Raw genomic sequence first — 14,626 nt, 5'->3', positions numbered from 1 at the left:
ATTTTAATATTATTTCAAATAATTATAAAAGATATACTTTAAGTACTTGTTCACAGACATCATAATAATAATAATAATAATAATAATAATAAAAGATTTCAGTTAGTAAATGTTAAGAATGCAAGCCTGAATTAATTAGAAAAACAGAAGGATTTAGAATTGAAAAATTCATAGGAAGGGAGAGTAGATAAGTTCTAGAGGTGTTGCACTAGAGACAAGGCCTACTGTGGTGTTTATTTTTTTCGTGTTTGTTCCCAATTTCTTTGACTTGTCAACATAAATTTTCAGATTGAATGAATCAGTTAGTAAGAAAGGTTACTAAGCATAATATTATTGCAGGAATGGGTTAAGTAGCAGTTTAATTTGCTGATGTAGTGAGTTTAGGTGCTGAAATTTTATGCCTCTTCTTTTTCAAGCCATGCACTATGTTTTCGTCTTGAGAGAGGATGTTGTTAAGATGCAAAAATTTCATTAACGGAGTTAGAGAATACTAACCACTAGAGTTAAAATAGTGTGTTTTTTAACAGAATTAAAAACACTGCATTTTCACTTTTCTATATAAAGGAGTATAATGGGTTTTGAAAGATATTTTTCTCTCTCTCTTTTATTCGATATACACTCTTTCTCTCTCCAGGCTTCCCAAGGATGCTAAGGTTTCTCATCATAGGTATAGATCTAACGATGTGGTAGCGATTTTTTTATTAACGGTAAAAGTTTTGTTTTATTGTTATTTTAGTTTGAAAGTCTATTAATGATTACTCTAGATCTTGACAATTTGTGTGAGTGTTGACATATAAATATAAAAATCGATAATGATTAGTTAAAATGATGTGTTTTGTAAGAGAGTTAAAAACAACATGTTTTCACTTTTTTATAAGGAGTATAATAGGTTTTAAGATATAGTTTTTTCTCTCTTTTAATTGATAAACACTATTTCTCTCTCAAGGCTTCCTAAGGATAGTAAGGTTTCTCATTTTCAGTTTGAAGATGCAATAGTTTTCATAAATCTTGGCAGTTTGTGTAAATGTTGGCATGTAACTATAAATATCTATCTAAGATATTTTTATTGATAATGAAAAGAAAATCTACTGAATTTATGACAAAAACAATGAAGCCTATAAAGAAAGAAACAACTTTAATTTTCATGGCTGAAGTTTGATTCTAAGGTCCTTTCTTAGATGGAAAACAAAAAAAAAATCGATAGAAAGATTGTACATAAATTATTATTTTTAGCTTTTCTATTCAAGGGATGGCATGCAGCTATCATATGTGCAAATATTATTTGTTAGGTTTAAAAGAAATCGATGTTTTTAGACCCAAGTGAGGCCAATATGTGGGCTTATTGTTCTGACTAGTCAGGTGGTCTGAAAATATTAATATAACATAATTAAAATTTTAAAATAGATTATTAAAAATGTGTATTGAATAATATGAAACAATAAATGTTTATACGTAGTTGCGTTTGTCTCTCCTTACACTTGAGTCTCTTACTCAATTTTAAATATTTGATGCATGATGTTTTGACCAGACCATGTGAATATATGATCTAATGGCTAAAACTCATTGTATTATTTAGATTTAATTCAATTTGGACTGACCACTCATTCCTGGTTGGACCAAGTAGTCTTGCTTTTAAAATACTAATCATAATTTTCTTTACAACTAAATAAGAGGATTGGTCTTTCTTTTATGCACGCTTAAGGTTGTATGTACAATCTCTTCATGGATATCCATAGCTTTTAAGTATTGCAACCTAAATTTATTACATTAGTAGTTTTTTTATTATTTTTAATTTCATCATTAAGAAGGAACTATAATCTCAACAATAAATGATTTGAGTTTCTATTGCATTCATATGTTAGATCCAAGGGTTGTTATAATTTTTAACAGACTGTCGAAAGTTGGAATGTAACATTCACGGGTGCATCTCAAAGGCAATGTTATAATTTCATGTATATGTATTTAAGGTTATTTTTGGTATGTGGCATGAAGAAAGGATTTGATTAAATACTATAAAATGTGCAATTTTAAGCTGATGAACGACTATACATGAAAGACACACGTCTGTTCATTCGATGTCTTGTTAGATAAGTTGATAATGTGTCATGTATAGAATTTTTAGGTGGCTATGGATTGTGCTTGGTGAGGTGCACTCTCGTGCATTTGGTTACAATTTGGAAAAAACAAATTATGGCACATTATTGCAGGGATATCACATATATGCTATAACGTGCAATTTTATTATTATATATGCTATATTTACTAATAGGAAGAGAGTCGGTTGTAGAGAGTTTTTCTAGCAAAGATCAGTGTGTTTTTCAACAATGAAAAAAGATAAAAGTGGCCTCAAATTCATTTGGCGGCAAACAAGTAAGAGGCTATTTCACATTTTTTATTCTTGTTGTTAGGTTAAAGATCTAAGATGTTGTATGTTATGAAATTTCATGTTAATGAATCCATAAGGATGTTGGAATGATATGTGATGATAAGCATGATCGCATTTTAGAACCTATGAGTTATGTTTCCATAGATATTGTAATTAAAGTGTAGTTATGAATTGTTATGTTTGGAGCATGTTAGGTTGAATACAAATCCATGGATCATGTTTTTTATGACTTGAGAATAGGTTAGAAACTTTTGTAAATTGTGTGTTGATGTTTTGGTACAAAGAGTAGGTAAAATCATCCTCATAACTTTATATTTATATTGATTCTATTTTGGTTATAACTAATCTTTAAAATCATCCTCATAACTACCAAATTAACTTTAAAAATAAAGAAGCCTTTAATAGATATTTGAACACCTATCATAACATCAGAACAATGACGATCAAAGTTGACTGAAGAAAAATAAATTTTTAGAGAAAGATTTTAGTTCTACTAAATATCATTGAAAGTCATTCATCTTAACATATTTACTATTACAATTTCTTTATATAGACATTAGCCTTTTATAGGCCGGCAAAATCTATTAAAGATAAAGTATGATGGTAGAAAATATAGAACAAAAACACTATATTAGTTTCTAAATTTAGAGGAAGAAGATGGGCATACAAGTAGTTAAAATCTTTGTCTTTAAGTTTGAAATAAAAAAAATTGTTTTCAACAAGGGGTAGTAGATAATTTGTATCACTTCACGATAACAGTTAGTGAATAGTTATTCCTTAGTTTGTCAATTAACATATATCTTGGTAAGCAGATAATGGATGGTATCGGATAATAGAAAACTAGAACCCAAATCATGAGCTTTAACACCTAGTAAAGTGTTGTTCATAGGCAAAAATTGATTTAAATTCAATTTCTTATATAATAAAACTAAAAGAATCATAGTGGTAATAATTTAAGTGACTTGTAATATTATTCAATGATGGGTGCATTTGGCATAATACTCTGCCTAATCCATAGCTAATTACACTATGATGATTGTACAAGATTATAATCTTATAATTAATGTATTAAATCCATAACTTTATTGCATGTAGATTCTTTAAAATCAAAAAATCAAAATTGTTTTAAAATTCCATATTAGATGATATTTGAACCGTATAAATGGGTGGGAACTAACTCATACAAACAAATTAACGTATTATTACGTGAGTAAGTGATTTTAAATAAAAAATAAAATAAATAATATATCACTAAATCATATAAAGACTAGTAAGTCATTTGTAACCATTGATACCGCCATTTATACATGTAGCATTACTTAATAATTAAATATTATATGAGCAATGCAATGGTTTTGGATCCAGATTTTTATTGTGGAAGTTTTTACTTAATATGGAAGTTTAATAAATTTATTTTTTTTGGAAAATCTACATATAGTATGAATAATATTAATTATAAGTTATAATCTTGTACAGTCATCTCAGTCTAATTAGCAATAGATTAGGTTAGACTGATTATTATGCAAAATGCACCAATCATGTTATGTGTCTAAGGGGAAAAAAAATTGACAAGACACAGAACCTTCAATAATTTTACAAACCACTTAAACTCTTAACGCCATGATCCTTTTAGTTTTTTGCTATTAGAAATACAAATTTGAAATTAATTTTTTGGTTGTGAATAAATAGTGAAAATATTTTTTTCTTAAAATGCATAAAACTTAAAGTTTTTCAGAGCCCTAACTTAAGAAATCATCGTAGACTCAAACTCATAATAAACACAAGACCATATTGATGTTCAAGAAGAAAAAAGTTTATTGGTGTGAATTGTGTCGATGTTGAATATTGTAATGGTTAGTGAATAGTTATTTGTTAAATTAACTCTAACTTAAGAAATCATTGTTCCAACTTTGTACTAGTTCTAGAGCTCATGGTTTGGGGTCAAATGTTTTTTATCCGACATCATTGTCGTCGATGTTACATGTTAGGTAAGAAATGTTGCATATTCTTATCTAACAAATGCTCATATATGTTATGAACAACATTCATAAAGTAGAAAAATCAAATTGAAAAGATTGCATAAATTCAATTAGACAACTACACACTATCCACTTACCAAGATATATGTTAATTAACAATTAATGAAAAACTATTCACTAACCATTACAATTAACTGATACAAATTATTTATCACTCCTCGTTGACTACAATTTTCTTATTTCAAATTTAAAAAACAAGATTTAACTACTTGTCTCCTTATCTTCTTCCTCTAGATACACAAAACTAATATAGTGTTTTAATTCAATATTTTCTACGGTTATAATCATTTTTAATAGATATTGACATCCTATCAAAGATTAATGTCTATATAAAGAAATGTAATAGTAAATTTGTTAAGATGAATGAATTCAATGATATTTAGTAAAACTAAAATATTTTTTGTAGAAAATATTTTTCTTCAATCAATTTTGATCGTCGATATTCCAATGCTATATGTTAGGTGTCAGAATATCGACCATATTGGAACAGTGATGATCAAAGTTGATTGAAAATCAGTGATCAAACCTTGGCATCCTCTAGAAGCCGAGAGAGAGAATGCTTAGAAAATATAAAATTAATTTTGTAATAACAAGGATGAATTTGAAGATTAGTTCCAAAATAGAATCAAGATAAATATAAAGTTAGATCAAACACACTTTTATGGAGTCCTACCTATCTTATGGTGTGACATAGTTAGTGAAACATTTCCCAAAAATGCATCTTCCATTATTTACCATAATCATTTCACTCAATTGTGATTATAAATTGAAATTCTATCTTGCTATCAAAATAACATCTAATCAATTATGAACAACAAAAAATTGTTTATTCTTCAAGTTTTATCGAGCTTTAGTCTATATCTTCTCAAAGTAGTACATTCTTAAGAACAATTTCAGTGAGAATAATGAAAAAACTTGCTAGAAACTTTATCACAATCGGATTAGTAACTTACTAGACACCAACACCCATTAAAATCACACACTAGTAATATTTTAAGGTTTTATGATCAACAAGCAAAGCAAATCGGATGGTTAGAAAGTGTTAAATCACAGCTAGGGAAGATGTGTTCTTTAAGATGAAATGTTTTTAAAGTCGGATCAATAGTCAAACTAGTTACATCACTGATTTATGGTTTGATCGATTCAATTGGTTCAACTGGTCAATTTCAATCTAAGCCACTACAATTGAATAAATAATTATGAATGGTTGAATTAATACTTCATAATAATATACGATTATTCAATTAATTATCATAAGTGTCATATCTCAAACATTCCCAAAATTACAACAAAAATGACCAATATGAATTTAAATCTATCTATTTATACTAATAATATCATGCACAACATTAGAGTACAAATAATTTACATATATTGCATTTGATTCAACATGAATTTTTTTCAACAAATTTTAATAACAAAAGCCTTTTTGTATTTAGAATCAAATATATGCAAAATTCTCATAAATTGAAGTTTCTATATTACTCATATAATTGATTTTGACTAGGTTTGACTGATTCTTTAATTATTCAATAATTACATAAAAATCTGGCCACATTATATATCAGTTCTTGGTTGAATCAGTTAAATTGACCCATCCGATCTAATTTTTAAAACATTGCTATGATGCCTATTATCAAAATGATGAAAAGACATGACAATGAACTCAATTTATGAATCAAGATGACCTCTAATCCAATTATAGGGACACTAACAAGTTAAAGTAATATATCAACTTAAAGTATCTAGATGAATAATATTGAATTCACAATTTTTATTCTTAAATAAAACACTAAATTGTCCTTCATTGAAGACAACTTATTTAAGAATTTAAAAAAAAAATTGTGTTAATCTTGAATGTTTCAACCTAAGGAAATTATTCTTGGAACTTCAATTTTATATATAAGGCTTTCATACTCTCTAAAAAAATTATGACTAATATTATTATTTGCTATTAGTTCAGTTTAATCAAGTGTTTAACTCTACGTTAAATTGGGTAATATTATATATACAAACTATTCCTTATAAATCGTTGTCACAATTCAATATAATTGACATATCATCATCTATCATAGTGGTTAAGTTTATCTTTAAATCAAAGTCAAATTATCACATTAAACCCGATCAAACTATCTTACATGTTCAATAAATATATTTATAATATGTAAAATTTTAATTATGCAATACTAACATCAACAATCGGACCAATCAACCTACAAATCAACTTTTAACTAGGTCAAAGTCCAATCCAAGTTTAAAAACATTGATTATATGCTTAAAGAATAGGGATGTAAAGCATAAATGATGTGCTATATAATGTGTTTTAGGGTATAAATTAAAAAATATAATTACATTTAAAAATTATTAGACAAACTTATGTGCTTTAATGGTATATTAATTATAAGGTAGTATTCTTATGCACTCACCTTTATGCTCGTTATATGCAAGGTTTGGAAAGAAGATTATGGGAAGTTTTTCTATCATTAATGAAACCAAAAGCTTCCCCCTATGATGAATGGTTAGTTTTCTCCTAAAAGAGTTTCGACATGGAGAATGTGAAGGATGAATAAACAAATCTTTTCTTTGGATTTAGTTTTAAATCTCCTACTTCTTTAGTTTTAACGAACACTCTCAATGCCAAGACAGTTATGATTTTTTTTTCTTTTATGTAAAATTCAGAATACTTTACATAGTTAATGTTAAGAAGCAAAAATTTCTTGGAGTTAAACAGTACTAATAGCTAGAGGTAAAATGGTGTGTTTCATAAAGAAGCTAAAAATGTTGTCTTTTCAACTTTGTATAAAGAAGAGCATAATGGGTTTTGAGAGATATTTTTTTCTCTCTTTTTTGTTTGATAACATTTTTTCTCTTTTGAGGCTTATAGAAGATGTTGGGGTTTTTGATTGTAGCTATAGATTTGACTATGTAAAATGTTGGGAAAAAAGCAATTAAACTAATAAGACCAAAAATCAAACTCTCATCTTCTTGATTGAACTATGTGATAGCAAAAAATCAATTAAAATATGTTTCTATCATATCAAACAATCAAAAGCAAATATAACAGAAAACAACATCATAATTTAACATGAAAATCTTTTCACTGTGAAGAGTAAAATCATGGGACATTATCCAAATAAACCAACCCACTCAAAATAATGGTGGACAATTTTCAACTTACAAATGAGTACACAACCTTCTAAATCAACAATACATTGTAATAACACAACGACAAAAAAATAAAGAATATGTCAAGATCAAAAGATGGTATTCGATTGATACCATAAGCTTAGGACTAGTTATCTAGGATGATAATGCCTATGTAGACAAAGCATCAATACGTTGAAATTTAGTCAAATGAGCATCTAGGATGGTAGAAAACATCTGAAGGTAGACCATAGCTTTATGAGATTTTAGTTCAACTTAGGAACACTAGCTCAATTGCTTTATGTTCAAGGTGTTGAGTGGTCACTTACTTACTAAGTGATGTAACACTTATGTGTTCCTTTTTTTGTGGTTTTCCAAGTAGGCAAGGTGAGTAGTTGGCATAAAGAAAGCCAATGGTGAGGAAGGAGGAAGATTCGTAGAGAATTTCAACATAAACTTTGGGTCTACTTTAAGTTGTGAGTGGGAAACAAACTTTGAACTATAATTTATTTTATACAAACTTATATTTTTATTTTAAATCCCTAATAAATGGTATTATGGATTTTATGAAATCCCCTATAAATCAATAGAACTTTTATGTATGTTATTGAATTTGGTTGTGAGTAACTATAAAGTTGAAGGTCACTTAAATTAAATGTTATGTATTATTGTAGATTCTAAAGGTTAAATTAATTGATGTTGTATGAGTGGCTAGGAGCCGAAGTTGTTAAATTTAGTTATGATCCAGTTGAATTTTCTAAATATTTAAGTTATTGATGTTTTGTGTAGTTGTAGAACATAAAAATGTTTAATTCAATCATACAAGTGATTAAAATTGTTAAATGTTAGTTGATCTGATGTTGTGTGTAGTTGTAGAGCTAAAAAATATTTAGTTTGGCTCTATAGAGGAATTGATGTTTTGTGAAGTTTCAGAGTTGAAGTTGATTTAAAGTCAATTTTATGGGTGATCGAAACATGCTGAAAAACTTGTTATTGATGTGTGTCTAGCCGTAGAGTTGAATGAAATCTTAATTCAGTGATGAGTATAATTATATCGTTGATTGTCACCTAGTTTGGTGTTGTAGGTAACTATAAAGTTGGATACAATTAATTTAGTACGATGTGACAGTGGTTGTTGTCTGATAATGATTATTTTAAATTTCTATTATGGAGTTATTATATTATGAATATGGTATTAAGATATGATATCATTTAGATATTCTTTGCTAATGCATATCATGTAATAACTTGCTCTGCCTATGCAATATTTCATGTCAAGTATGACAGATTTTCATTATTCTACCTATTCAGTATTTCACACTAGGCATGATAGATTTTAGTTACTATGCTTGTGCAATATTTTATATCAAGTATGACATATTTTAGTTGCTTTATCGGAGCAAAATTACAACATGTTGAGTGTAACAATTCTTCCTCGCTCTACTTATGTAAGGGACACCTACTAGGTAAGACAAATTTCTTCTTGAGAATATTGGTAATGGTGTATAGCTCATGTTATTGTTTTTGTGAGAGGTTCATAAATAAATAAAGAAAATCAATGTATGAGTTGTTGATAATCATACCTTCTATTTAAATATGATTTTCCCAAGCATATTTATCACTTGTGCAATGCTTATTTCCTATAAATTTCAATTCAGGATATTGAATATGCATAGATACATTGACAATCTCGTTGTTGTGAGTATGTTGCCAAATTTAAAAATCTAAAAATGGTTATAAATTGGTTCAATGATAATTGCAACCTTTAAATTTTTATTGGGTGGTTGTTATATTCATTTAGTGAGAAATTTTAATAATTTGTTCAAGTATGATGTTTCCTAATAAACCTTAATTATTAACAGTAAATTATTTTATCTCAGTGGTGATGGTTTAAATTCATTCTTAGAAATTTAACATCTTGGGTTGGTTAGTTAATATATTATGAATTGTTATATATTTCCTTCATATATGCATTCAAATATTTTAGAATTGTTTTATAATTACCCACTTACTGAGCTTTTAGCTCACCTTCATAGAATTTTTCCCTCCAGGATTGTGCTAAACTCAAAGTTGTGTCACAACGTAACATCTCAAGTAGGTGTCTCATTTTGCATATGTCTATGCAAATCCTTTTAAGAAACTTTATGTAAATGTTGAAAGGTTGTAGGCCTAACTAAAATTTATCCTCATAATCTTGAAATGAAATCAAGATGGTTTTGTATGTAATCATGGTAAGACCATAATTACAAGATGTCTATGGTATGTAATTATGTAATTATGGTAAGAAACTTTATGTAAATGTTGAAAGGTCATAGGCCTAACTAAAATTTATCCTCATAATTTTGAAATGGAATCAAGATGTTTTTATATGTAATTATGGTAAGACCAGAGGCCTAGTTTTAATGTATAATTAAGTGTTATAGATATAGGTGTGTTGTAGATTTTTTTTTTTTAAACAGTTTTACAAGATGTGTCTCAACCTCTTAAGTCCCATAAGAGTGTTAGAATGTTATGAGATTAGCTTGTTAGACAAGTCTTGTCACCAACAATCTAGCTAGTGGAGTTGCATGAGGAGGGGCATTTTAGTTACTTGTGATTATATTTGAGTTATTATATTTGATGTGTATTGATTTTACACTATTCAGTTATGGGTTTTATATTTCAAATAGTATTTGATGACTTTATCTTATATAACTAGAGATGTTTCAATTGAGTTGTTTCATAGACCTTTTTGCACAAAATGTATTGTTAAGTGTATATCATGATTTAAATTTCGTTGTTTGTTTGGATTGAAGTTTTAAGATTACATGTTACTTTAGGTCCATATTTCATTTAGAAGTATATATTTGGAGATGAGCATTACATGATAGTGGGTTGGTTTGAGACACGAAATGATATATTGGACTAGAGAAATAGAGAGCTTGTCTTGTTGTAAAGGAGAAAGGAAATTTGAGGCGTAATCAACCACTTTCTCTAGAAAGGCCTGATGAGTATTCAAGTGGTTGTACACTAGTGGCCTCAAGATTAGACATACTTGGCTACTTATCCTATTTGATTTAATGAACCGGGCTTGATAAAAAAAAAAAAAATCTAGACACAAATGGACAAGCTAGGAACTTGGGCCCAAAATTTGGTCAAGGGTCTAGACTTGAATAAGTCAAACCTAGTTCAATAGGCTCGATTGACTTGTATACTTGCTTGGGTGGTAGTGTGTCAACCTTGAAGAGGCTATAGACCACTCTCTAAGATACCTCAAGCTATGTTGTCTATTGTTTTTCAGTTTTGTGAGCCATTGTTGAGATTATGAAAGAGTGAGATGTGTTTGTACCTTATTTTTAGTGTCAAACTACTGCTAATGTGGTTTCTCATCACCAACTGATATACACAGTTTTAACTCTGGCACAAGATAAGTTATGGTTAAGAAGACTCGAATAAGTCTACTATAAATGTGTGTGAATGTTTGAGGAGATGAATAGAAATGTGTTAGAGAAATAAATGTGGCATCAACGTTATCACAAGATTTGGTCTGATAATCGAAATACCCACGTGCATGATATTCTCATCAATTTTTATGTGATATAAGAATGATATGAAATATATCTCTAGTCTCATGTATGATCTTTTTTCTTTTGTCCCTTCCATTATGTAGTTTTATATACAAGCTTTTTTTTTTTTTTAAGGAAAAAAAAGCACATTTGAACCTCATTTTTTCTTAGAGCCTTGACTTTTGATTTTAAAATCTTCGATCTGTCAGGTCGGCTGAATAGGATGAGGATAAGGTTATCATTAATGTTCTATCTAAACTTTTAATTATAAATCGGGTGCTAAAAGTAGTTCACTAATATGACACATGGAAGCTGTTTGTGGCTGGCTGGCAATAGCGTGTGAGAAAAGAATAGCTTAGGATTTTTATAATCACAGAATGAAGATGTATCTGCCTCGTCAATTTTCAGAAGCACCTTTGCTTTAATGTTTGCTTGTTTGAAAAAGGGGTACTCACCAAATTTTAGTCTTCAAAGTTGATCAGACAGTTATCATTATCGGATAATGGACGGCTTAAAGAAGTATTGATAAGCTTATAAAAGTATCAACCACACAAGTGGACTCAAGTATCAATGGTGGAGAAACTTGTGGACACGGACTTGACATTCCTTCCAGTGTTGGGTCTCCACGTAGCTTCCATGAATTGGGGGTGTAACAAGGTTGGCATCCATCAAGTAAATTGTATATCAAATCTCTTTCAAACCTGAACTTGTCAAACTTCTGCTCAACTCTATATCCTTGGTGGGCACTACTAGAAAGTGCTTTAATTTTAGACCATACAATGGCTTTCTTCTTTTGTAAATCAAATTGACTTTGTAACCACTCAAATACAAAAATCATGGTCCAAAAGATCCCTTCAAGCATCTCAAAAAGCCAGCAATTACCTTATTTACTTTACTCAGGTAGTACTGTAAAAGTATTTTCTTGACCACAAGTTCAAGTTTTATGCTCTAATAATACGACAGAGAAGGAACCCGAGAGAACCAATGACAATTTTGTCATGTAGTTGACATTCATATCGTCATGTTATCATTTCCAACTCTGTGATTTTAATATTTATATACATTCTTATATACCAGCAACCTTATAAATTGGCTAGCTATTTCAACCTAACTTTACTGTAAAAGTATTTTCTTGACCACAAGTTCAAGTTTTATGCTCTAATAATACGACAGAGAAAGAAACCGAGAGAACCAATGACAATTTTGTCATGTAGTTGACATTCATATCGTCATGTTATCATTTCCAACTCTGTGATTTTAATATTTATATACATTCTTATATACCAGCAACCTTATAAATTGGCTAGCTATTTCAACCGAACTTTCTAGCCTATACACATTCAGCTTCTAAAATGTGCAGAGGTACCCAACAAGCTACTGGGTTCTGTTTCAAGGATGAAGTTTCAGTTAATGTAAACAATACTGCTTCATGCTGGATTTCTTGTGAGCTTTGTGGCATGAGGGCTTCATTGTATTGCCAAGCTGATGATGCATATCTATGTAGAAACTGTGACAAATGGGTGCATGAAGCTAATTTCTTAGCACGAAGACATGTTAGATGTTTTCTCTGCAACACATGTCAAAGCCTCACGCAACGATACCTCATTGGCGTTTCGCTTCAAGTTTTGCTTCCAACAATGGTGAGTTGGGTTGAGAGGAGGAGGTACAATTCCAAGGTTGAAAGAAAGAGTTCAAGAATACTTAGAACACCCTTTCTGTTTCTTTGATCTTTTGTTTCATCACTTTCTCCTTTTCTTTTCTTTGCCTTTTCAGTTATGCATGCAATTTCTAGTTGTTGGGTTGTGTCCAGTGAGCCGATAAATGTAATGATATCAAGTTTGTGGTTGAGGTTATCATTATATATGAAAGAGAGAACCATAAGAAAGAGATCAAATTTTCATATGCTACATATTCAATTTTAGAAATAGTGGCAGCCTTAATTCCGGGAAAATATGAGATAGTATTGTAAATGCATTCCGATAATTGATGCGATCACCTGGAAATTACGAATATCAATGAAATTCTAAGTAATAAGCAAGCCCGTAGAATGACTCAATTATGTCTGCATAATTGTTCTTTAATTTGTTGCTCTCGAACGGTCACAGAATCTGTAATATCTGTAAAGAATAATATAATTTACATTTACTATCTGTAAAGTTCATAACTATTCCCACAAGTAAAACTTAATTTACTCTGCTGGCTGCTGGTGTTGTCTGGGTTTGTATCTGCATCCTGGACAGCTGCTGCAGTTCTGCAAGTGTGTGGTTCCTGATTTCTGGTTTCCTGCAAGGTGCTGGATTTTGTGTGACCTCTGCCGCGGCTTTGCAGATGGTTTTCTTCTGAATTTGCTGGCTGCTGTTCTCTTTTAGCTTGTAGGCTGTTCTTTGCTGCCATTCTCTTTGTGCGAAGGGGTGTCATCATTGGTCACATTCCAGGAAATGTTCTGCAGTGCTAATTCAAGGGTGGTATATAGTTGTGGCTCCAGCAAATATTCTTTATGAAAGGGCAGGTTAAGAATCTGCTTCTGTGGTTTGTTCCTGGTGGCTGGGTTAATGCCTTTCTGTTTCAGGTGTGTGCAGCTTGCTGCTTGATACTGTTGCTGGGCTTTGATTGCTATCTCTGGTCTCCTGCCATGGCTGATTGAGTTGTGTCATGCTTATTTCAATATCAGATTGTATTTTCTAGTATCCGTCTGTTTTTCAGGCAGTTATTGGTTTTAGTTTATTTTAAGAAGGGGTTTGAAAGATTTCTGCTATCCTTACGAGATGAGTTTGGGTTGTATTTTTGTGCCCCCTTTTTTAGGGTGTTTTAATGTTGATATTTACTTAAAAAAAAAAAACTTAATTTACTCAAATTTCTCCCTTCAGCATCATCAATTGCGTTCGTTCAATTTAATTGCTTTATGAAGCATTTTTTGGCTCGTGGTTGATGAAACAAGTCATGACAAAATTTTAATTACATCAGAAAAAGGGTTGTGCAGTGAAAACTTTCTTCTTTTTTTTTTTTTTAACAAAAATACCACTCAAATGAGATTGTCTTTTTAAAATAGAACTAATCATACCAAATTAATCAAACTCTAAGTTTAGTAATTAACCCATCATTACTAAAACAGATAAGTTAAGAGTTTGATCTTATCAAACATAACATTATCTAATATTGTTGAGTTTGTAATCCGTGGTAACCAGAAATTTAAAAAACCAGTGTCATATTTTTGTTGGACCTTCTTTCTACAGAGCAAAAGGCCACAAAGGGGGCGTTTGGTTCCTGGTTTTTAAGATTACCTTGGTAATCTATCTTTTATTCCTTTGTTTGGTTTGTCAGTAATAAAATATTACAGTAATCTTCTATTACCAATGCTGACGTGGCAGGTAATATAGGTGGTAATCTGATTACTACCTTCACCTTAGGTATTTAAAGATTATCAAAGTAATCTTGATTTTATTATAATTATATTATTATTTATTAATTTTTTTGGGACAAAAATAAATTTATTTTTAATTAATATGATAAAT

The 14,626-nt window shown here is 29.8% G+C and overlaps 1 protein-coding gene across 3 annotated transcripts; it reads left to right on the top strand.

Annotated features, from left to right (window-relative positions):
• Positions 1–11,968: 11,968 nt before the first annotated feature.
• On the top strand, positions 11,969–13,986 carry LOC123195981 (B-box zinc finger protein 32-like). Of its 3 annotated transcripts, none has more exons than XR_006497553.1 (2): positions 11,969–12,754; positions 13,443–13,986. XR_006497553.1 is itself a non-coding variant. In XM_044609858.1 (2 exons), the coding sequence occupies exons 1-2, from the start codon at positions 12,467–12,469 to the stop codon at positions 13,613–13,615; spliced, it is 420 nt and encodes a 139-aa protein (XP_044465793.1). In that variant the 5' UTR covers positions 12,000–12,466; the 3' UTR covers positions 13,616–13,986. The 3 variants fall into 3 exon arrangements, 1 of the variants encoding a protein (XP_044465793.1); XR_006497552.1 differs by having other exon boundaries at positions 13,405–13,490; XM_044609858.1 differs by having other exon boundaries at positions 12,000–12,754; positions 13,484–13,986.
• Positions 13,987–14,626: the final 640 nt, after the last annotated feature.

The sequence above is a fragment of the Mangifera indica genome, chromosome 14 (assembly GCF_011075055.1).
Source record: "Mangifera indica cultivar Alphonso chromosome 14, CATAS_Mindica_2.1, whole genome shotgun sequence".
Taxonomy (NCBI): domain Eukaryota; kingdom Viridiplantae; phylum Streptophyta; class Magnoliopsida; order Sapindales; family Anacardiaceae; genus Mangifera; species Mangifera indica.
This window is presented reverse-complemented; position numbering and strand designations above follow the sequence as displayed.